The 25,684-nt window shown below is 37.6% G+C and overlaps 1 protein-coding gene across 1 annotated transcript in view; it reads right to left on the bottom strand.

Moving 5' to 3' along the window:
* Positions 1–25,458, bottom strand: part of NCAPG2 (non-SMC condensin II complex subunit G2) — a 42,662-nt gene extending 17,204 nt beyond the window's left edge. The window contains exons 1-17 of the mRNA XM_050310498.1: positions 25,357–25,458; positions 21,624–21,815; positions 20,507–20,621; positions 19,843–20,000; positions 18,938–19,072; positions 16,504–16,598; positions 15,586–15,655; positions 14,860–14,946; positions 12,876–12,971; positions 8,697–8,822; positions 7,667–7,846; positions 6,490–6,642; positions 4,583–4,805; positions 3,440–3,549; positions 2,776–2,949; positions 580–650; positions 159–312 (exon numbers count right to left, since the gene is read on the bottom strand). Coding sequence (XP_050166455.1) covers positions 159–312; positions 580–650; positions 2,776–2,949; positions 3,440–3,549; positions 4,583–4,805; positions 6,490–6,642; positions 7,667–7,846; positions 8,697–8,822; positions 12,876–12,971; positions 14,860–14,946; positions 15,586–15,655; positions 16,504–16,598; positions 18,938–19,072; positions 19,843–20,000; positions 20,507–20,621; positions 21,624–21,815; positions 25,357–25,434 — 2,217 coding nt within the window. The 5' untranslated portion in view covers positions 25,435–25,458. The remainder of the gene's footprint in view (positions 1–158; positions 313–579; positions 651–2,775; positions 2,950–3,439; positions 3,550–4,582; positions 4,806–6,489; positions 6,643–7,666; positions 7,847–8,696; positions 8,823–12,875; positions 12,972–14,859; positions 14,947–15,585; positions 15,656–16,503; positions 16,599–18,937; positions 19,073–19,842; positions 20,001–20,506; positions 20,622–21,623; positions 21,816–25,356) is intronic.
* Positions 25,459–25,684: the final 226 nt, after the last annotated feature.

Below are 25,684 nucleotides of genomic sequence, written 5' to 3'. Positions count from 1 at the left end.
TTGTTAGTACTTTACGTTTATTTATTTATTTATATAAGTTAGTACTTTACTACAAATTTCAAAGCAGAGAAACATTTCTAATGACTTATTCTATTAAAAATAGATGCCTTTATGTAATCTGGTAATTCCTGAATTCTTTGACAGATGCATATGCGTACCAGCCTTGGGGTCAGTGTGTCAGACAGCCAATCACAGGCTAATTCCATAATGTGCCCCACTTGACCCCAGCGACACATGCAGTCGATCAGGGTAGAATATTTGCTTTGGTCAGCTCCACAGTCAATATTTCTGAGTCTGGAAATCACACCACAGCTTAAAAGAAAACAAACAAAAAGAGATGCATTGGCTTTACATCCATAAGTGCAGAGAAATCCAAAGAAAATCAATTAGTGTACCAAAAAAAAAAAAAAAAGATTCACCAGTGGCTCAGACTGGTACTTGCACAGCACAGATTTTAATAACTCACTGCATTTTTTAGTGGATGAATTTATCCAATTAATACAACAGGCTGTGAAACATTAGCAAATACAGTCAACAAGAAATTTCATGTAATTCATAATTTGTATTTCAAAATAGTACCTGAATGTAGGAACAGCAGCAATGGGCATAAAGGATGCCAGAATAACCAATGGAGCCATGCAACGCTCATCCTAGGATAAAGAAAGGACTCTGTATGATGTGCATGTCCAGGTACACCCAGACAGACAGAAAAAAAGAGAGTGCTGAAAAACTATGATTGCATTTTCTCAAATTAAGAATTTCCTTCTTTTCATTATAAAAGGAACTGAAAGAAGCTCATAACAATATGTGGCTTGCAATCAAAAGGTGTGAGTCCTATTCTCAGGTCAATTATCAATTATCATTCAGCTTTTTGAAAAACTGCCAGAATAACTACCATTAATAATTATGGGTCTGGTAGATTAATAACCATTGCAATAACCTTACATTTTTTTCCAGCACTGACTAAAGTTTAATTGCACAACCACAACACCACCTAACTCCTCTCAAGGAACCAGTGCCTTAAATGAATATTCATTCACATGGCAAATTTATTAAAATACTCTAAAGGAAAGAGTGTTTATACAACAATGGTAATGTTAAATGCACTACTATTCATTACAACATGTCATAACACATGGTCTAGGCCATGACATAATCTCATTCAGGTTATACAGAAACCAATCTATGTTAAAGACTCTTCAAAAATTGTGCATCTGTATGTCCAAGCTTCATGAAAACAGTCAAATGAAATTATTACCTACTTCCACATTCCAAGTTCTAAAACCTTTTCAAAGCTCATAATTTTAACAAAACACTTGGTGTATCTATGCTGCAGAATATTATGTAGCAATGAACTGCTTTTCACTCCCTGATTATCTAATGCAAAGTTGAAGTATAACAGCCAACATCACTCAGTATATTCAGTACAAAAGCCACCAACTAAAAAACAGACATCCAACAAGTAATCCTTCCAAATGCACTCCAGGCGCAGCAGACACCATTAGCCACTCTCGAAAGACAGTATCCTCCTCAAGAATAACACTAAAACAGTTACATAGAGAAAGGAGACTGAAAAGTTGAAAGTGACTGATTTTAAATAATTGCCTATATCAAACCCAAACAATAAATAAATGTATCAACAGATTATTAGGGAGTAGATTCAAATTAGCAGAAACCACAGAATCATAGAATGGTTTGGGTTGGAAGGGACCTTAAAGGTCATCTAGTTACAAACCCCTGGCCATGGGCAGAGACACCTCCCACTTGACCAGGTTGCTCAAAGCCCCATCCAGCCTGGCCTTGAACACTTCCAGGGATGGGGCAGCCACAGCTTCTCTGGGCAACCTGTGCAAACGTCTCACCACCCTCACAGTAAAAAATTTCTTCCAATATTTCATCTAAACCTATTCTCCGTCAGTTTAAGGCCATTCCCCCTTGTCTTGCCACTACGTTCTGTTGCACATCTCCATCTTTCTTGCAGGCTCCCTTCAGGTACTGGAAGGCCACAATTAGGTCACCCCAAAGCCTTCTCTTCTCCAGGCTGAACAATCCCAGATCTCTCAGCCTTTCCTCCCAGGAGAGGGGTTCAACCCCTCTGATCATCTTGGTGGCCTCCTCTGGACTCTCTCCCACAGGTGGATCTCACTCCTGTGCTGAGCCCCCAGGGCTGGAGGCAGCTCTGCAGGTGGGGTCTGCCCAGAGCAGAGCAGAGGGACAGGAGCCCCTCCCTCGACCTGCTGCCCACCCTGCTTTGGATGCAGCCCAGGACACAACTGGTGGCTTTCTGGGCTGTGAGTGCACATTGCTGGGTCATGTCCAGTGAAAAAGGAGCCTCAGCTGCTTCAGGTGTCTGTACCAGCAGCTGGGACAACAAGTGGTGGTGGAAGAGTCTGAGGGGCAGTCGGCAGAAAAACATGTGACTCTCACATACATGCTGAGTATTTATACTGCAATGGCACATTTTCATTTACTGTTTTCCAAAAGTTCTAAAAACATTCAAAATAATAGAATCTAAGAAAACCTTACAAGGAGAGCAATTTATTGCATAGGTATTTCTGAGCTGACTATTTAGATAATGGTTCATCAGTCAGACACTGCATTTGGAGAATAGCTTCTACCCATTTGCAGAATTCTAAGAAACTTGCTATTGTTTATGGTTTATAGCAACAATGAAAAAGCAAATTTCATCCTATAAAAGTAGATAAAAGATATAAAACATGAAAGCATCTGAAGAAAATAGTACAGAAAATGCAAGAAAACCTTGTCTTTCTTTACCTTAAATACTTTAAAATATTCAGGAAGTACAGAAGCAAATTTCCTGATAGCATAATCTTTGACCTCTTCATTGTGATCGAGTGCTTTGTAGATACTTCTCCAGAGAATTACAATAACCTCCAACAAACTTGCCATGCTGGCCACATCACTGAGGGACAACACATTATCCAACACCTGAAATACAAACACTTAGATGATATTACCTATATTACCTATTATATTCTTAAATATAAATTTAAGTTAAAACAAGGTTTCAAAAAAGCCCTGAAAATCCTTCTTTTCATTTTACAAAGGCATTGTGGTTGCTGTAGAACATGAACTCCACAATTTAGTTTTACTCTCTCTCTCTCTAACTTCACATATCTTGCAGTGGTTATTGCAAGAAATTGCAATAGCCATTACTGCGTTAAAAATTACAAAATCAAACCAATTTATAATTAGTACTGGAATTAGGGTGGTTCATATTTGTTCTGTTTTACCCTACCTACTTCACCAAATTTCTGCTATTGCAGGACATGAAAACGTGATAATGGCAGTTCTGCCCTTCTAATTGCACAGATGGTTTTCCCTTAGATTCCTGTTGTATCACTAACCACCTGTGTCTCAGATGAAGCACCACAGAAAAAAATGTTACTAGAACTTAGATTAAAGTGGACTTTCTTACACTTGTGTTCTCCTTTTCGCTTTCATCATCGTTATCCTCACCACTGTCACACTTGCTTGCTTTCTGGATGCAGGCGTTCAAGCAGCGCCGAATAGTGAGCATCAGTTTAGCTACATTTTAAATAGAAGAAGAATAAATTAGAAATTTACTATTTTTAACAGTGTTGCTAATAACTGCTTCTAATTATAAAGCTGGAAAGCCAGTATGAAAAAGCAGGCAGCAGAACCAGAAATAAGTGGGGAAAAAAGGAGAAAAATTCCTTGTGAAAGAAATGGAAAAATGTGAGCATGTTTTATATCCTCAAGTATGAACAAGAAGTGGCAACATTATCATCAGGTTCTATAATTTTACGGGTCAAAAAATATACTAAAAAAAACCACCCCAAAACCAACCACCACCTTATCAAATCCAGACCAGAGGAAGCTCCCACAACTCCTACAGTCATCTGGCGTAGCTGTTAATGTAATGCCCTGCATTTGAGAACACATCCCATCCTATGGCAATTCCCACTATTTGGAAGAGATGCAGCAGCCCAACCATTGCCCTCCTGAAGCAGGAGCTCAGCTCCAGATAAAGTCAAAGGGTTGTGCCCACCCTGGTGAAAGTACAACCAGCTGATTTCATAGTCATGGGATTCCTAACTCCCCTACCAAGGTAATCAGTCAAGAAGACACAGCTTGGACATTTCACCCAATCACTCCATGCTGACTACTTGGTTTTTATCAGAACTCCTCTGAAACAGCATTTTCCCAATTTTTACTTGGTTCAACAGCACTTTTCTGAAAAGCAGCAACATTCTGTGCAGTGCATGCCCTTCTCTCTGAAACTTTCTGGAGCTTTTAATAGAAAGGATGGCTTTCCAGATTTTCTCTGAGCAACTTGAAAATACTGATCCACAAAAATCCCAGATATTCAGATTACCAGACATAACTATTTTTCAGCTTCTACAGGATCTTTCACATGAAGATCTCAAATCACTTAGGGCACTGGGGCATTTTGTTACATTATTTCTAGATATCAACTGAGATAGTTGTAAGCTACTTGTGAGGAGAATGGGGAACAGGGACCTGGCTGGAGTGTACAGTACTGCACCCAAGAGCAGAAATGAAAAGCTTTGAAAGCTCCTAAGGTTTTGTACTTTACCTATATTGGTGGGGGAAGTATATTCATAAGCATACTGATAGAACTTTCTGGCTGCTGCTGGATTCATCTGGATCAGAGTGACACAGCGCTCACACCACACATCCTCGGGTTGGTTAACGGGGAAGAAGGAGTTGAACAGGAGGTTCACGATGCGCCGGGACACGGGCCGTGAATCCACCTCAAGACGAGCCAGAATATCCTCCATGGGACAGATATTCCAGAACTTTTTGAAGGAAAGATATCAAAGGAGTTAAAAAAGACAGAGGAAAAACAATCCCCTTCATTAAGTCTTTTCCACGTCAACAGTCTCAACAAATATGAGCAGCATTTACCAGGAAAGCATGAGCAGTTTTTATTTTTATCAACCACCAGCATGTACTGGGGTCACATTCTGCTGCAGCAACGCTGCTTTGGTGTTCTGATGCACCTCCAAATCTCCTGGTGTCTCTGACATACTGATAAAATTCTGGGTCAAGCAATTCCAGCTCAGTACAGCTGCAATGCTAACGCAGTTCCATAGATACAGGAAAGAATTATTTACTCTCCAAAGATATCAACACAAGATACAATTATTTGTCATTATGTGCCATGTTACATATTCACATCATAGGACCAAACTACCTATCGGGACTGTATACACCCTAAAATCCTGTATAGAGCACCACCCTTTCCACATCCATCCCAAACCACAAGTGCATCCCATCCTTAGCAGAGCTCTGGTTTATTTGTACACAGAAATCAAAGGCTGTGAAATCCCAAAAGAATACACAGTTTGTTATGCCACCAGTAACACTACTCACACCTGCAATTTTTTTTAAATATTCTGAATTAATTATTCTGTGCGTTTCAGATTAAAATAACAGAAAAACAAGAAAGGTTTCTTGGCACTGAAAAAAATTATTTTCTTCTTGAGTAGAAATACTTGCAGCAGCTAATTACCCTGTGAGTTCAAACTATGGGCATCCCTACTAGAACTGTCATAAGAAGAAGGCCCTTGTAATAAGTATTAAAGTGATCCCAGGACTTACCAGAGATACATATTACAGTTTTTAAAAAATAGGAAATTACTGAAAAACATCTAACATGATGATTTTTTTCTTTTATGTAAAGATCCTTCCTTCCTTGAAAAAATCCCTGAAGCTGAGGATTATCTTTTTCCTCTGTCTTTAATAGCAGCATATTCAGAATAATTCAGAGATAATTTGTTTGAATTTCCATACTGAATGACAAATAACTTTAAAACAAGAATTTTTTAATACAATTAACAGCAGCATGGATACTTTGTTTTTTCAGAGACTGTATACACAAAGTAACAACATTAAATAATCAATATAAAGCATTATTGATATTCAATACAAGTGAAAAAACGCTCGACTGTATTTTACTATACAGATAACTGATACTAAGGGATGGAGTCATGACTGCAAGTGCCAGTCCTTCAACCAAATCACACTGCTATATCATATCTTATGAAGAGTTAAAACCCAGCACCAGAAGAAGTGCTGAGTACCTGTGAGGTTACAGAGAGATGTAGAAATGAATGCTGAAAAACCAACAGGAAGATCATAAGATGTTAGGGGATTATGCTTGCTGAGCATTTTTAAAATAATAAATAATAACACAAGAATACCACAGAAACCATGATTAAGATTTCAGGGTCCAACACTTTCAGAACAGGTTCTGTGATCTTCTGTTTCTGCTGATTGAGTAAACCAAGCCATCCATCTCCCATCACACAGGTTGGGAGCACTCGGATACCACCAGCATTAAGAGTATTACTACAGCAAAGCACGTATTTCTTTCCCTTTAGGAATACTGCAGTAGTCTCAAAATGTACTTCTTTTTTATTTTTAAATAAATGCCTCGATTTTATCTCCTTGCTACTTATCAAGCATCACATATCCTACCTTGGCAGCCTTGGTAGCCTTAACTTTGAGCAGCATGTCGACAAAAGCCACTCGCACTTTCTCCGAGTTGTCACGAAGGCTGTATTTGGTCACTGGCAGGAGGTGTTCCAGTAATGGATGGCTTAGGTTGTTGTCCAAAATTATTGGTAGGCACTAAAAAATAAAACAAAAACAAAACCAGAAAGAGTAGGTTTGAAAAAATATCTAGGTAAAAATTGTTGAACTGGACCATGACCCTTCTAAGGTTAAATGAAGCAGGGACAGACATTGCACTTGCATATTTTTCTCATAATATTCTTTAGCAAAAATTGCTTCGGTTATTTCAAGTTTCCAGTGAACTGTTCAGTGAACTCATTTCAGCTGAAGGAGCTTCAGATCTTCACTGGAGCCACGGTCTTGCCTTCTACCTGAGAGCACACTATCAAGTGTTTTTTGTGGTAGCAATACCAGCTCCCTAAACTCTGCTGATTTCAAATTAAAAATACATACTTTTTTCCAATTTGTTTCTAAATTAGCACTTTCTGCTTGTCCAGTATAGCCCCCATGCAGCTGCAGAGGAGCAAGTGAGGATTAGCATGAAGATTGCTCCAATTTAAGGCTGAACTGATACAGACACAAAATCTTCAAGTAAAAATACTGCTCAGGGAGTTCATTTTCCTGTCCAAGCCATCAGTTATTTACCATATGTCAGAAAGATGTAGATGAACTATTTCTAATATACTGAAGGCATTACCAGAGAAATAGTGTGGAATTCCATCCATCCAAAGCTCAGAAACACAAAGTGGGGTACAAAATCCCAACTGTGCACGTCTTGGGACATGCTAAGACCAGTGACATGGAAACATGCTGGAACCTGTCTGCAGATGATGTCAAGTCTAAGCATCATTTCTAGTAGCTAAAATAACCAAATTATCAGGTCCAAACAACGTGTGCAAGATTGGAAATGCAAAGCAGCTGAGGGTCAGAAAGCCCATCAATTACTATTTTAAGAGGCATTTGTGTATTCCAAATGCGTGGCTTCTATAAAGCATGTAAAACTTCAATGTTTTAAGAATTTTATTGCCCAAGTTATTTTGCAGGGCAAGTTATTTCCGTGACTTAAATGATACCAGAAACCTGCACATCAAACAAAATATAAAATGACCAAAATTATTCTTAATGTAGAAAAGTTCTTTACTTTAAAAACAGAGCATCGAACATCAGCAGATGACACATCATATGCCAGCTCCCCAGTTATCTTCTTTAAGAGATCAGCAACAATTACTGAAGGAATCATCTCCCAGTATCTGGATGTTATCTGAGTAACTCCCAGTATCCCTGTGGAGCGGACAACAGGATGAGGATCATCCAAGAGTCTCTAAAACAAGCAGAAGAACAATGTGAGTGTATGCATTATTGTGACTGTATTGCTGTTTGACATCAACCTATCACAAACAAGAAGCATTCCATCCGTTACCTTTTGATCATTATGCAAATTGTCCAACAATAAAGGAATCGTAATATTAGTAGTCCTTCAAGGCATTTAATTATAAAGCAAACTAAGCAACAAATCAGATGCAAAATTAAGACACCTATTGGTCAACTTTTTAAATTGGATTTTTGAAGTTATTTTTTAATATATCGTATTAAATCTTATATTTGTGATTTAATTAGGAATATTTAGACTTTTACTAATATGAGTTTCCACTGATCACTGCTGCTATGCAGCAACATAAAAACTTTGAAATCCATTCAACTACCTGAAGTTTACTCAGGATTCCTAAAATATTTTCTTAATGAAAATACTATGCCCATTCTCACCCATCTAGACTGTTAAGGCATTTTATAGGTTCTTATCTCTATTATACTTAATTTCAGAAGCATTTAGAAATACAATACTCAAGGTTCATTGAATGTCTCTATGTTAGCTTGCTCTCTTCACCAATCCTAGGTCTAGTCTTTCCAAAGCATCTCTTATTCACAGATTAATGAATAACAAACCCAAATGTTTCCTTTTCAGACCTGAAAATGCTGTGTGTCATCTGCTATGAACATACTATGGAAATTTAAAATACTAGTTTATTTTTGCATTTTTTGCAACAAAGACCTGTACTTCCCTGCAAATACTATCCAGAATTTCCAGAAGTTTTAATCACATCAACAACTTCTTTTTGAGTTAGCTTTGATGAAAGTTTAATTTTTAACATTTTGGTTTCATGAAAACTTACAAAAAGCTCTTCAAACTGTCTCTGAATTTCATTGTCCATCTCTTCGGCATTAAAGTTGGGATCACGAAGAGGAAAAGCATCAACAAACAAAAACGCTGCGTTTGCTCGAACTTCTGAGTTTCTGACCTGTTACAGTGGAGGAAAACACGTTTTTAAATAAGGACAGACTGTTAAAATCCAGAGGCATATCCTATCAAATACTGCTCTCCCAACACTTTTAGCAAGTTAGTGTTTTTAACTAAGGAGATGGAAGAGCAGAATTTGTAAGTGCATGGGAGAACTTAAGATCACATATGAGTTTTAACGTTTCACTTTACATTTCTGCCTGTTCAGTAACACCTGAGTTATTGTTACAATCAGCTTTCAAAGAATATCAACTTCAGTGACCCTGAAGAGTCATAGGCAGAGCCCTTCTGCTTTCTGTAGCGCTGAATAAATTAAAAGCAATTGGAGTTTCTCTTGGTTGCCTTAAAGCTCCTCTTTGGGGCAGAAGAATCTTGAATTCAAGCAGATTAAATTACAGAATTAATTAACTTGCCTGTCAAGAGACAGGTGATTTAACTGAAAAGCTCAAGCCTATTTCTTCTAGAAAACAGTATTTAGTAACTAAGCATCAGAAAGCCTGGAGAGCAACTTATCCAGCACAAACATATTCAGTTCTGCATCCGTGCACAGAAGGAACAGGACCGTGTTCTGAGCTCCAGGTGGCTCATCAAAAATCAACAATCTATGGCAAGCCTCACAACCCTCAGACATTGTCCCATGTGTAACAGTTTTCAGTGCACTCCAACGTACATTTCACTGGTTGTAGAGCCCCAAATGCAAAAAAAAAATGAAAAAGGTGGATATTTAGACACTCATTCAGTGAAAGATAATTAACCTTGTGGACTCTTAAAGGACAGAAAAAGAGCAATAATAAAACAATAACAAAACAAGCAAAGCAGGCTTAATTCTAACAGCAAGACGAGACAGTTCAGGGAACCTCCTGACTATTCTAATAATCCAATTTTCTTCTTCCCTTGTCATAAAGAACATTCAGATCAAAGGCAGGGAAAAGAAACATGATGATAACCCTGTAATATTTAGACTTAAATAAACTAATGACAAATAAAACCATAAAGACACCAAAGAAACAAGTAACAATTACTTCCTTTACAGTCTATTTTGTATTTCTCTCCTGGACCAATCCTGATATGGTGGATCACATCTCTGGGTAGAACCAGAACATTCCAAATTCTTCAAGTCAACAAAAATTAATAGCAATTCTAAATTAAATCCTACAAAGGCAAAAAGCCACATACATGCATTCTTTAGCTAGGGACTTACTTGTGTTTTATTTATTTATCATGGATAATGCAAACAGTTTAAAGGTGGAAAGATCATATAATTCTTAATTCTATCCTATAAAGCTGTAGAAAATCCTTTAACTTTGAGCTTGTCTACACTTAAGAATTAACACATAAGAAGCTAACATGTGAATTCAGGGTGAAATAGCTCTTCTGCACTAACATTGCATGTGAAAATTAATTCAAATGTGTTTCTGTGCAATAACCTAGACCTTGTCTACCGTGGCCATTCCAGAAAGTTAATTTCCATAAACTTTCTAAGTGCATTACACTGAATTCCATTAAGCTCACTTTAATTCTGAACTGAGTACCCACAGTTCAAATTCCTGCCTTTAATTAACTGGAATTTATCCCAAATGTATTTGCATATTCAAGCTTGCAGTAGAGTAAATGTCTTCACAGAGGTAGAACCTAGGACTTTAAATTCATATCCTGTTTTAAACCACAATGACTTTTCCACACAACAGCCTGCAGTTATTTAAATGACTGATATTTTTTTATATTTATGCTTGTACTATTCTGAGGAACTTTCAGAACCTCTTTTAAACAATACTTTAATTTTTTCCTTCATTTAATTTTCAGAGCTTTCTTTTAAATTGCATCTGGTCTTAAAGATCCTAAAATCCACTTCCAATTATTTAAAGCACTGTTTCCCCAGTACATTTTAGTTTAAAAGTGTGGGATGTTAAAAAAAAAAAAAAAAAAAAGACAACCAAACACACCACTTTAAAGGACTCACTTCCTTCAACAGCTTGAATTCCTGGAGGAGTGATTCTTGACTTTTTGAGCTTGATAAGAAATAGCTTAATCACTACTAAATATCCATAATTTTATATCCATATAGCTTCTTATACTAATAACCAATTACTGCAAAACCATCTCTAATGTTTGCATGACACCTACTTTTCATAATAAAGACATGAAAAAGATGAACAAGTCACATATGGGCTTCTATTATAAAAACTTCAAGCTGCATAAAGGCTTATAAAAATAAGGGTAGGTAGGAGCCCCAACAGAAGCTTGTGTGAACTAAGCATTTGTAAAACAAGATATTTAGGAAGACACAGAGAACTCTGCATTACAAATGCACATTCTCAGGGTAAAGATTCCAAACACGTCCCTTGTTTCGTAACCACTGCTCTAGAACGAGATTTGTTCTTCACTATATGAAATGAGGGACTTGGCTAAAATAGGAGCATCACACTGGTTAGCTAAAATTAAACTGGCATTTCAAGCTTTGCAGTAGAATCCATGAGGATCCAGTAAGGACAATTATAAGCTTCCCTTCTCAGCTCTGCATCTTAAACTACTGGTGATTCTGAGTCACAGCAACAGTTACTTCAAAACACCAAACACTTCAGCAGTACTGTATGATTTGCTGCAGCAATGGAACCACTAGTGATGTGAAAATTAAGAATAGCAGCTGTTAAAAATTTCAACTACTTCTGGAATCAGTGGAATTCTCCCACTGTCTTGTTGCAAATTAATTAAACTTTTTTCCCCTCATGACATACCTTTCTGTTACATTTGCCTAAATAAATCTGTGCAGATTTAGTAAGAATATTCCTCCAAAATACTGAAATCTTACACTTGAGTTCTGGGCTCTGCAAAGTGACCACTAACCTCCATTTACAGATAGCAATTCCCCTAAGAATGGAACACCATTTTGCAAACCACTCCGAAATTGTTTCTGAGACAGTAGTCAAGAATTTTGCCATCCCAAAGATCAATTAAACCCCCTATTCTTTTTAGGGACAAAAAGAGTAGAAACTAAAGGAAGTCATGCTTTGTAGCTAATATTCTCTTGCACTAGGAACATAGATGTTTCACCCAGAAGGTTCCTTGTTTATGTAAATTCCAAAAGGATGGAATCCAACCGTGAATGTAAGACCAAACAACACACGGGGCTAGCAGTGAGCCTGTTCATCTTCTCACCTCTATCACAAGGTTCTTTAGAAACCAAACAGCTCTCAACTCCTTCCTGGAACTCATTAAATCCATTTTAAACACCTGTTGATATTAAATACTTGCAACTGTAAGAATTTCAAACACTTCTCCCACTACTACAGAAGATGCTGTATGACCAATCAGCAAATGAAACTTTAAATGTTTACCAGCACTTGACTTGGCTGTAACAAATGGGATGTGTGTGCTCCCACAATCAGGGATTCCATAACCTCAGACAAATAAAAGCTGTTCCCAAAGAAGGAATCTTGGCTTATCCTAATCAGAGTGTAACTGAGAGGGCAAACTGCAGTGGGTCCCCTTTAGTCTGTGCATGCAATAAAGACACAAACACTGTAAAAGTTGAATACATTTCATTCCAAACACGTGATTAAAAGCATATCCATGGCATGAATGTCTGTACGTACAATCAAAGTGGAATAAAAGGTTTTCTAATACTCTAATATTCATTGAGTTATATTCTAAGGCTGGTATGTAATCAGAGGGTGAGAAGGAATCCTCCTCTGAACATCTTTGGCTTTGATCAATAGAGCACCAAAAATTCCCTAAAGGACTCGGAAAACAGAATACAACATACACAAAATTTCCAGTTTGAGGAGATGCAATCCTGGAAAGCACTCCAGGTGTCTGTGAACAAAACTGTGAATTATAGAAGTAAAACATATGAACAAATCAGAATATTGTTGTGCATACTCTGCCTAATTACAACCTGCAAAGATACTCAGCTACATCCGAGATGTGAAACACTGATTTTGTTTTTTGTAGCCATTTCATTTTAAGAGCAACTAATAAAACCAGAAGATGTGGGAGGGACCCAAAATTTAGCAGCTGGAGAAAAACAGTCCCATTTTCTGAAAAGCATAATTACCTTCAATGCTCTCCAAAGGATAGGTTGATACAACCTATAGAGCATTTCTTCTACTCCTTGACGAACTCGACTTTGTTTATGAAAATAACTCAGCATCTAAAGAAACACAAACAAACATTGCATTGATGAAAACCAAGTATTGGCACTCCTTGGGACTCAAAACCCTGTCTAGTTCTCTAAAGATCCTCTTCTTTTTGTATCTAAATGACACAGAAAAGGAAAGTGGAAGACAGAGCAGAATATGAGAAAGAACATCAAGTAACTTCATATGTATGAAGTAATTCTTCCACCCAAAACACTGGTCAGTTTGAAAAGAAGTTAACCCTCTAGTGGTCGGTACTGCAAGTATTCACAGCTACAGCTGGATGGGGAAGCCTGGAAATAACATCCCCAGAAATGACACTCCAGGGAAAGAACAGCTTTTCTCTGGGTTTTGAATACACTGCAGTAAAGACATGGTACAATTTGTAAGAGACTATGTAGCCCTTGCTTCTACATAGTAATGAGGGATCTAACCCAGGATTAATGGCAAATCAATCCTGTTTTGTAATAGATTTCCTCAGAACAAGTGAGTAGTAAATATTTGCAATCAATATGAACATTTGTGTTACAGCCAGAACTTTGAATCCAGAAGGGAGAGTTACATGTGCTGCTCTCCCCTCCTTCACCTCTCTTTCAATAAACAGGTAGCCCAAACTTTGCTCAAGTGAGTGACTGTGGTTGGTTACTCTCCCAGCTGCTACAGGAACTTCTGGATTCTCAAGGACCATTTTAAACCAAATTCCTGCCTACTGAAAAAGAACACATCATTCACATTTATTCTGACACTCACTCTACTCGCAACCCAAAGACAGATTTATTCACTGTCCTCTTTCAAGATCAGAAACTTCTGAGCCTAAAAAAACATGAAATGATCCGTCAAAGGTGTATTCCATCCATCAGGAATCACAGGACGAGGAAATCCTACAGACGTGAGAAAACAAAACAGAACAAATCCCTCAAAAAACCAAACCAAAGAGCCAATATAGCACTGTATGCTGATTTGTCAAGATATATATATTGCACTCTAATGTTTGTGTATTTTGAGGAAAGCACGGGAGGTGAAGGGGCATTGATCAAATGCAAATGCCTTGTCTCAAAAAGCTTTGGGCACTTCCCATTCTGCTTCAAATGTTTTTGCTCATGAATAAAAGCCACAGACAGACAACTAGAATCTCTAACTGAATCAAAGCCTGTCCCTGTAAACATGTATAAAACCCCCTTTATATAATAAAAAGGAAAAAAACAAGTTTCATTTCAGACCTATCTACTAAATTTGCCTCAAGAAGGTTGTGACTTTTTGTCCCTGTGATCTCTGGAAAGGTCAATTCTCCAGGTGAAGAAAGCTTAGACAGCAGACAGCAAAAATTATTTTGGTAATCTGGAAAATCCCCTTATAAGTCTATTTTTGAGCACTAAAGACAAATCTAGTGCAAAACTACAAGGAGTTTCCACCTCAGATTTGTTCTAATACTGTTTCTCAGAACATGCTATTTGTTATGTATTTGTGGTGTGTTGGCCACAGCCACCAGCTAAGCACCCACAGCCCTTCACTCACTCCAGCCCTGTGGGGTGGGAAGAGAACTGGAAGAGAAAAGCAAGAAAGTCGTGGCTCAAGACAAGGACAGTTTAATAAATGAAGGAAAGAGGACCAAAAAAATCCCCAAACAAGTGATGCAAATGCAATCACTCACCACCTCCCACAAGCAGACCAATACTCAGCCACTCTCCAAGCAAGGACTACCTCCCCAAAATCCACTTTCCCTGTTTTTATTGCTGAGTATGATGGTTATATGGTGTGTAATATCCTTTTGGTCAATTTGGATCAGCTGTTTCAGCTGTGACCCTCCCAACTTCCTCATCCACAGCCTACTCCCTAGGGAAACAGTGGGGAAGAGGAAGCCTTGACACCATGTGAGCACTGCTCTGCTTTACAGGAACTCACCTCTCTAACTTTGGAATGAAAAGAGGAACTTCTGGGAAGATGAATTCCATGATACACAAAATCCTGGATGCAGTCATGTTCCAGTACCTACAGTAAGAACACAGACATGCTACTGTTACACAGTAAGTACTGTAGCTGTGCAGCAACTATATTATTCTCTAAAACAAGCAACTGAAAACAGTCTTTGATGTATTTCTTACTTGTCTTCTGCTTAGCACAAACTTTTCCAAGCTGGAGGCCTGTCTTCTTAAACTGATTTTCAGAATTTCAGAATATACAATTAATCCAACTCTCAGAACCTAAAAGCACCCCCACATGGTAAGAAAGAAGTTTTTTTGTACCTAAAATTTTGCTCTAGAATTGTGATGCTGTGATTACGCTTTTGATCATCTCCATGGAAATCCACAAAAACTAGATAAAAATACTTGAGCAATCAGCTGTGCAGACTTGCACATACTGAATAAAAGCTTCCCTAACTCAGATAACTAGTGTGTCTATGAAAAACATGGGGTGTGTGCATAGCTGTGCAAACAATACTTCAGCTGCAGAATTACAGGTGTTTAAATGCAGCCAAGCTGATCACAATGGGCAATGCTGAAGATGCCTTTTCCTTAGGGAAATAGTTCCTTAAAGTTTGTTTAGGAACCCTCATTAGCGGAAAAGTCATTTATCTTCCCCACCTCGAAATTCAAAATTACACAAAAGAAATTTCAAGCACGGTGTTACCTCTATGAATTCTCCTGACATCTTCTTCCAGGCCCTGAAGTAAATTTCTGAAATGTATTCCACCAAGGATCTGTATTGACACATGGGAAACACTTTCAAACAAGCATCCCAACCATATCTATGTACAATTCATGAAGTTTTTTATAAGCACCAATAGTATCCTTAATTCTGTGCATCAACATTATTGAGATGAAACTACCTTTTCAAGTCTATAATGATCATTACAAAATAACTGTTAATTAATGAACCCAAGCACTATTACATAACACAGGAAATATCTCTTATGGGAGGAGACTCAAAACACTGGCACAGATATTTTATCATTTATCCCACAGTGAAAGCCTTAAATTCTTTATACAGATGTACAGGTATATATTATTCTAACTGAAAGCATTAGAAAGCCTCTGATTTTAATATGAATAGTTAATTCTGTAATATTTCACTGGAATAATTAAAGAAAAAATCCATTTTTTTCATCCATTGGTCAGGTCAAGTTCTCAGACTATGACTGGTCCTGAAAATCACTTCATGTGAGCACATCTGTATGCAGAATCCTACCAAATTAAATCAGAGGGTGCTCATAGGAAAAACCAGAAACCACTTACAAAAGAAGAAACGGGCCTGGGATTGTAGGATGGACCTACAGGCACTGCAAGTAACCCAGCCCAATTTCTATCAGTGATTTGCTTTAGCTATGGCCAAAGAAGCATTTTAGTGTGCCTATAACTGTACCCCAAGGCATGTCAGAGAACTATTAAATGAAGTTGCTGAAAGCACATGGCAGTCACAGTCAGCAGATCTGAAGGTTTCTGGGCTCTGATATATTTATCAATACACTGGGTATTTTTATAGAGTGAAACAAACAAGATTTCAGCCAAGCTCTTAACCATCATTAAGTACTCTAAGTGTGATGCATACCTTGGAAAGAACTGTAATTGGTTTTTAACAGTACCATGGATCATCTTAATGAAGTTTATATTCCAGCTGAACAAAAAACTCAGGAATCTTCTTCCCTGTGGGGAGAGGAAAAGAGGAAAAAAAAATAAAGAACAAAGAGAAGTCAAACCTAAGAGGAATTCCCACTTTAAGAGATACCTCAAAAATCAGTAAATACAGAGCTTAAAGATCAAAAGAAATTACACCTTTAATTTTAAAAGTGTAGGTGAAATGGAAAAAAATTAAAGATTTTTAATTTTTAGACAGAATTCAAGCGTTACTCTCACTTACACTGTAAAGAAAACACAAACCAAATGGACACGTGGATTACACATCTGCCTGCACTTTCTCAGTGTCCAGTCTGTTTTGGCATGACTTCCATTGGTATTCCATAATCATAAAGGACTGTGCAACTCAGGACCCTCATTAAGGCCAGAACACCAGGGCTCTGCCAAGTGCAGAGTCGTGCCAGGGACAGTGAAGGCACAAATAAAACACCACAACAACTCTACCAGCACTGGATATGGAAATGTTTTTGAACAAAGCCACAGGGAACAGCTGGGCCACTGAGGACAGTAAATGTTCTGATTAGCAAGGACAGTTCCTTTGTTACTGCATGAAAGGTAATATTGCAAACCTCCTGGAGTTGCTTTCACTCATGAGAACAGAAACACTTTTTTTCTCAAATTAGTTGTCTTTCACTTCAGCAAGTCAGAAACAATGACGACAAGTCTGACATGCAACAGAATTTTTGCAAGTAAAGGCAATGAAAGGCTGTGGATGAAGGAAAAAAGCCACTGCTTTTCCAGAATCAGCAAGATCTGCCCATGGAATTGGAGCCTTACAAAGTATCTGCACAGGTAGCCCCACTCCTGGTTCATCTTACAGAGGAAGTGAAGGCACTCAGCTTCTGAGACTTTAAAATGCTGCATCAGACATCAGGGTGAGTCAGCCAGCTGTAAGGGCCCTTTGTACCTGTCAGCTTTCTAGCCAAAAATAAATCAGGAATATTACTAAGGAAGTGCAACAGTAAAGAGCAGATTGGCAGAAGTGCAAAAGGGTCACTGAACAATTAGCAGGAGTTCAGAGGCACTTCCACTGAGAACTGGACCAACAGTTGCATTCACACCTATGACAAAACTTAGAAAATAGAATGCCAGTCACACTCGGAGTTGGAATATCCCAGAGTAGGGGGGAGGGAAGGAAGCACGTAGTTGGAAACTACCCTTTAGTGGAATTGACAGCTTAAATGCCTTTGGATCAAGAAGTAATTCAGAAGATCATAAAAATCAAGACCTAAATGCTAAATACATCAAGATCCTTGTCTACAGGTCTGATGGAATCCTTCCTTTTGTCAATGAGAGTTGCTTCTATTTCAAGAGAGAGGAAAAGAAAAAACTTACTATTTCCTACTTTGGTGATCTAATATATATATATATACATATATATATATATATATATACACATCACACAGGATCACTCCACTAATGCAGCCTGAGGAGCCTCTGAGAAATATTACTCAGAGTTGAATAGCACAGCCTGGGAAGGCAGAAACACTGAACTCCTTGACCTTGCAACAAAGTGTAACTGCAATTCTGTATCTGTTTAATCTGATTTAGAACCAGGATGTTTAGAACATTCCTGACCCTTCCCTTCAGCTTTGCATATGATCAACCAGTCCAGGCAGTTAATCTGTTTGAAAAATAATCTTACTATGAAAAAACCAGCTACCTCCTTGTCGTGGTTTTATGACAAAGGTTCGTATATTCCATGAAATGGAAGATATATATTTTAAACATGCAAGGAGGAGTTGGACCTTCAGAGACAATGCCAGGTGGTCTGGTCACCTAACCAGAAAAAAAGGTTTGGATACCACCATCCTGGTGCACAAGCACAATCTAAAAACTCCAAAACAGCAGTTGCTCACTGAGAGAAATGTATGTAGTCAAATAAAATAATTCTCATTTTGCTGTAAAGTTCGGTTCTTTTTATGCTACTTCCAACACAGGCTATGGCATTGCAATCTTCTAAATGGAATCATTTAGAAGGAAAATTATTTTGCTACAGTTATCTGTCTCCAATAAAAGAAAAAACTGCCATAAAAGAAGAGAATTATACCAGGGAATGGTTTTAAGTATTGAGGGACATGCACTGAAAGCAAAGCACTTGGTTCTCATTACCTCAAGATACAAGAAGCAGACTGATGATTTAGACATATATTTTCACACTTTAGTGTGGAATAGAAATAAAGGTTTTTCCAAATGAAACAGAATATCAACCATTCATAGCCTGGAGTCAGAGCTGATTTGCCTCATGTTGCTACCTACTGTACTGTAAAAAAAGACTTAATGCAAAACTATTACAAGCAGCCAAATCTCACTGGCACAAAATCACAGAAAGATAAAAATTTGCTTACCTCTTCTTTCTTAATGTGTTTTACACTCATAAAACACTGAAGCAACAAGTCCTTGATTTCATTACTCTCCTCTGAATCATAATCAAAACAAAGTAATCCCTGATGCAGATTCCACAGACGAACTATATCTGCACCCTGACAGGAAAGAAGCAACTCCATTATAGTGAAGAAGATATTGCTTTAATGCACAAACACATTTAAAGGATTTTAAATAATGAATTTGAAACGCATTGTTAGGCAGAAGATTTTTAGATTGTAAAATTATGAGCATTAATTTCATCACATCACTGGGAAAAAAAATATGCGTAAGTGCAGAAATACTGACTTCCACCAAACGAAGACATGCTGAAGTACTGAAAGAAATCTGCCATTTCATGCAAAATACATTAAAACCAGATTATTCCACTTTTGAAAATTCATACAGTTAACAGGGAAAACCAGAAGAAAACATAGTTATTAGGGAAAAAAGAGAAGAAATAAATAACTAAAGGATAGATCTACTGGGTTAGTGCAAAAGATGTATATCACAATAGTTCAAGTAACTCATGCATTTAAGAAAAAAAAATCAATTTCAGTCCAATAATAGAGAAGGAAAATTATTTGCAGAAAGATAAAGAGTAACATAAAATGAAGCTTCCCACAAAACTTGTCTCTATGAGTAACTGAATACAGTACTTAAATCCTGGATTACCTAAGAGAGTTAATTGCTATTGAAACTTTGGTCATTGTACTGGACAAAAGAACGAAAAGATATAAAAGAATGCAAAAAAGAACACCAGTTCACTTGTGAAACTGATGCCAAAAATCTTTAAAGTTTGTTCTAGAGAAAGCAATATTTCATGGGAGGGATTATCTTTCTTGAGTTATTAAAAAATAATCTGAAAGTCAATATAGCTTCAGCATACCACAGCAGCTTTATGCAGGCTTTTTCTAAGCAGAATGATGAACAGAGTCTTCCCCAGAACCTCCTTGCCTTCCAGTCCCTTCTGCCACCACATTTCACATACACGTTGGATAGCATCCTGGAGGATTTTTTCAGATGCAGGTAACGCAGGAAGAATATCTATAACAGCAATAAAATAATTATTTACTGCAATGAACCAAGTTATTCCTGTAAAACAGTAGCCTGTTAGTACACTAACTGTATTAGTGTAATAAATAAATAAATAAACCTTAATGGTTTATTTACACACCTTAATGACTTATTCTCACTGCAGGTATTTAGGCAGCTTTATGAACTCTCAGGGTCTGGCCAGGTTTTTCGATCAGTGATAATGGAATCTTAAGTTTTGCCTTTAAAATAATACAAGCCACAGGATAATCAAAGTTACCTCTCATCGAGTGAACAGCTGGGAGAAAGAAAACTATTTAAAGTTCCAACTTCTAATTAGTGCAGCTGATTCTTAAGTAAACGCTGCCTTAACTTTGTCTCAGTAAGAGTTCACATCAATTCTCAGGAGAAAAGCTGTGAATTCTGTCTCACAGGACAGTTGGATTTCAGTCAGATCACACAAACAGCCCACTAAACACATTTGTGAAATGCTGCCTTCTGTACAGATAAGTACTCACCATTTAATATAAAAACACATTCTAGAAGAGCTTTGTAGTTTACATTTTCATCCACTTCAGGTATGGAAGCAGTCACAACAGCTGTCACCCCTTGGATCACTGCTACAGTTTGTTTCTGAAAGAAAGCAATGTTGAGGAAACACTTCTGCAGTTTGCTTTGGACTCAGAAGATAATTTCAGCAAGAAATAAACCCTGGCAACAGAGAGCAAAGCTCAGTCATTATTATGCTTCCACTTTGAAGAAGGAGTATACTGGCACCCATAATCTATGAAATAACAGGTAAAGGAATATATTTTTAAAGTATATCTGCTTCAAAAAGTTTGAAGAGGGCTTTCAGCTGCAGCTAGTAGATAACTGTGACTGTACACGTGTATCCATTCCTCCACCAAAAACCTCATCTGCAACAAACCCACCCAAACACATCCATTTCAGAGCTAAAGAAACCTTAACTAGCAGGGCCTCGTGCAACTCAGGAATGTGTAGATGTGCTCCCTTTGGATCCAGGTCCATGATTCTGTAGGGCTTTGAATGTATGACTGATTTTCTACAAGCCTCCAGGTCTCCCTAATGGTTTCCCCAGTACATTTTTCTTCTCCAAAATTAAATAACCCTTTTGCACGAGATTCTCAAGACAACCTAGACTACAGCAGAAAAGTATATGAGGGTCTGAGCCAGAGAAATTCTATATAGGCTACAACTGTGGAAGGGACATTCTAATCTAGATTTCATGATCTTCATTCAAAAAAATGGCCTAACAAATCAGGCAGTGAATTTCTTATAGTATATGCCAGATACTTAAGGAACATTTGCAATATCAACATTCACTTACTGAAGTAAGACAAACAAAAAAGCCCATTCCACTCTACTGAGAAAACTGAGTCAAATCTTTCATAATTAAAATTATCAGCAGATCTAGTCTTTTATAGTATAGGCCAATCATAAGTTCAGCTTAACCCGAGCATAAACTGAGTCAGTTAAAAATGGGCCAGGAGGTGATGTTTGGAACTGATCTTACTTGATAAGACTTGCATGTTTCCAGATGCTATGGAAATATTTCCTTTTATTTCTGCAAAAATATGAAATACTCATCCTATTTTCATTTTACAAGATCCTTACAATTTCTGGAGTTATCTCGACTACCATATGATCATCACTTTTCTCATCTCCAGTCCTCGGGCACGTTTCCACAGGGTTCTCCCTCAAGCTCTCTGTCAGCAGCTGTGTCAGTCTCTCCCATAGCACTTCCTTTTGCTTTCGTGACAATTCTTGAAGGAGTTCGTTCAAGTCAAAATGATCAACTGTATTTTTCTGTGAATGGTCAGAAGATACCACACAATTCCACATCAGTGAAGTGGCTTATATTTCATCATCATATTTTCTAAAATTAACAGGTTTTTTTACATTAAAGATTAACTTGCAGTTATAGAAGTTATATTTTTTAAAAAATAGCATAAGAAATTCCTACTACTTGACTCTTTATCATGAAGCACGAGTGCTGCTCTTGAGACAAAAGCCCTTGATATCAATGGAGACAATTCCATACCTTAGCTAAGAAGCTCAAAACTGCACAGAATTAAAGTCCCTGATCATATCTTTGCTATCTTAAATATAGACTGATGGTGCCTTTTGAAAGAAACCCCTTAGGCAAGGACTAGAAATGTAACAGTCAGTACATCCACAGGACACAGCACTACGGATTCAGGGGAAGGATCTGCACATCAGGAAAGACAATGAGGTGCTGGAGCAGGTCCAGAGAAGAGCAACCAGGCTGGGGAAGGGACTTGAGCACATGTCCTGTGAGGAGAGGCTGAGGGAGCTGGGGTTGTTCAGTCTGGAGAAGAGAAGGCTCAGGGGAGACCTCATCACTCTCTACAACTCCCTGAGAGGAGGTTGTAGCCAGGTGGGGGTTGGTCTCTTCTCCCAGGCAATCAGCAATAGGACAAGACGGCAGGGGCTTAAGCTCTGTCAGGGGAGGTTTAGGTTGGATGTAAGGAAGAAATTCTTTGCAGAGAGGGTAATCAGGCATTGGAATGGGCTGCCCAGGGAAGTGGTGGATTCTCCATCCCTGGAGGTTTTTCAGAAGAGATTGGATGTGGCACTGAGTGCCATGGTCTGGTAACTGTGGGGGTAGTGGACCGAGGGTTGGACTTGATGATCTCAGAGGTCCTTTCCAACCCAGCTGATTTTATGATTCTGTGTCTGTGCCCTGTACACTGCACTGGTTTAAAGCCCCTCATCACACCCCACTCCTGAGCACATCACCCCCCCACTCTCCTCTTCAGCTCTGTTGGCATCAAAGAAGTGTAGGAAAGCTGATGGGAAAAGGAATACGCAGAGAAAAGGTGAGAAGGAAAACTGGGCACAGCCAAGAGGAAGTACAGATGATTTTTGAGATGTAATTTGCAATACTGAAATGGAAGGTTTACTGTTTCAAAAACACTTCAGAGGAAAGAGGGAGAATGTCTATGATCTTGAAATAAAAATATTTTTCCTAAGAAACAGGAGTCAAAATGAAAAAATCGAAGGTAAAAAGAAAATTAGAAAAAAAATGAAAGAAGCAGTACTAAGTATTAGAAAGTTCCCAGAAGGGCATGAGAAGATCCTGTTACATATTTATAAGAGAATTTCTATCCTATTGTACAGCTAGAAACAAATACAATAAAGCAAAGGCCTCACAGGGAGTTCTGCAGCCCTCTCCTTCAAACAAACCCAAAAGACAGGATATTAAGATTGTACTGTTTTGAATAAAAAGAATGAATTCATAGTAACACTAGAGCTTTCTAATCTTTCTTTGGGATATGAGATAGAATTGTTCCAAAATCTATAAGGCAAAAGGATGACACTGAATGGCAGTCATATCTGTGACTCCTATTTTTCTGTCTAATAATGTATTTTCTTGAATTGGAACAGGATTTAGTGGGAAAAAACAGAACCTGATAAAGACCTCAATAAGCAGCACCACATTGTGATAATATTTTTAAAGATTACTAAGAAAGAGAAGTGAAAAGCCCATGACAAACCTTGAAGGAAAATTAGCAAACTCCAGGAATTTTAGAAGATGCAAATTAAACAAAACATTGACAAGAAGGCAAAGAAAATTTCAAGGGGTGGTGTGTGTGTGCGTGTATTTAGAAATCAGACATTGAAAGAAGTTGGATGCAAAGAATAGAACTTTAAAAAAAAGTTTAAAAGACAAATTCTGAGGCTAAAGCACCAAGAAAGTAAAAAAAGCATGGCAAGTGTAATACAAAAACTAAGGAAAGCAGTGAGGCTCTAACCACACTTTCTGCTTCTTTCTACATTTATATATCCACTTCTAAAGGGTAGAATAGACAACCACAGCCTCCTCCAGAAAAACAGGCAAGAATTTCTCAAGGGAGATCCTAAAAGGAACATCCTCATCCTAAGATACGCACACCCTCCATCTCAGGGTTTCAAAAGGAAATTAATAAAATAACTCAGGTCTGGTCTCTTGGACACCAAAAAATAATCTGGATATTCATGTTCCCTTATGCTACAAAGGCATGAAAACAGCTTTAATCAATATTCTCATTATGGCTGTTGACAAAGTTTCCAGAGATATTGGCAACAGCTGAAAACTGTTGCAAGAGAACTCCTGTGAATTGGTGATGAAAAATAAAAGGATGAAAAGAAAACCATTTTCAATCCAAATAGGCTAAGATATATTAAGATGAATTACTGAATGCAGATGGCAGAAACAACACAACCAAATCGACTGAAAAGGAAACACTGCAAGCACCGTTTGTTATCCTAAACTGAAGAGTTTCTTGTTAAAGTGTTCAGATTTGGGGAAAAATGGAAAGGAGACTTTAACCACAGGAAACCTGGTAATAAAATTGTCATCTGTAACTACATACAGGCATGCAGTAGGAAGAAATAACAAATTTCTTGGAGAGATTCAATGATGTTTGGGAGATGAACTTTTCCAAGCTTATTATACAGAATGTGGTTGTGGGTTTAATACATTTGCTGCATTAGTAAATTAGCTCAGGCCTCTTTAGACACAGGGGTCAACTGATCCACTTGCTGTACCCTGATATAGATAAATAGTAGGAAAATACTGATTAGAAAGCTTAGGAAACCAACTTGGCAATACCATTTATGAAGATGAGCAAAAGATGCTTAGAAGAAATCAGGTATATCCTAATACCTGAACTGAATACCTTAATATCTGACTGAAGCTTAGTGGAAAACACCACAATGCAATTATCTGTCATTATTATGCAATATCATACACACAAAGTGACAATGAACTTTTAACAGTAGACTTCAGGGGATTTCTTTTGTCGTTCCTCTCACTTCTCTCCACACTCTTATTTAGAGAGAGCAATCTGCCCCTTCTTGGAAGCATTCAGTGACAAAATGAACTATTAAGGTACAATTAAACATAGACCAAAGAACAAACGGACAGCCAAAACTATTACATGAATGAACACATACCCGTGAAACATGCCTCTGCTATGTTTGTAAATTAACTCCTATTCATGACAGAACAACAAACTCTTTCATAGGTTGAAATTTAAAAACCACAACACTGCAATCAGTTGACCTTTTTTTAGTATTACCACAGTACTAGTAATTTATTTTTTTAAAAACTAAACTGTACATGGAACAACCAAACGTCTGAAAAATTACTTGGTTTATAAACAGCAACATTTCAGCTTCTACAACTTTTTCAGCCTATGTTCCCTTAAGTTTACATCCTTCACATCTGCAAGTACCAGACAAACACCTTCTGTCCTTATGTCACACAATTTCTGCATCAATAACAGCCTTACGATTTCATAGGTTTGTCACTCTACATACAAGTGCACACTGGGTTACTCACAGGATTCCGAGTGTAACTCAGGAACTCTTCAATTGACTCTTTAGACACAACTTGCAAAAATGCTTCACGTTTCATCATGAATTGTTCTTTCTTTGCCCTATAAACAAAACATTAGACAAGGTACTGTATCTCAAACTAAGATCATTTTGGTCCCAGTTACAGTTTTATATTAGTTATATATATAGCAATTATATATATATTATATATTACAGTAGTTATATGCATATATTTTACATAGTTATACAAATTTTCCCCTCCAAAATACTGAATCAGCATTTAGAGTCACAACATTCACCAGGCTGCAGGGTTTGCAAACTTTCTTTTTAAT

Source organism: Myiozetetes cayanensis, unplaced genomic scaffold, assembly GCF_022539395.1.
Source record: "Myiozetetes cayanensis isolate MyiCay16 unplaced genomic scaffold, myiCay2020 scf1, whole genome shotgun sequence".
Classification (NCBI taxonomy): Eukaryota; Metazoa; Chordata; class Aves; order Passeriformes; family Tyrannidae; genus Myiozetetes; species Myiozetetes cayanensis.
The sequence above is the reverse complement of the archived record's forward strand: the minus strand, read 5'-3'. Positions and strand labels throughout refer to the sequence as shown.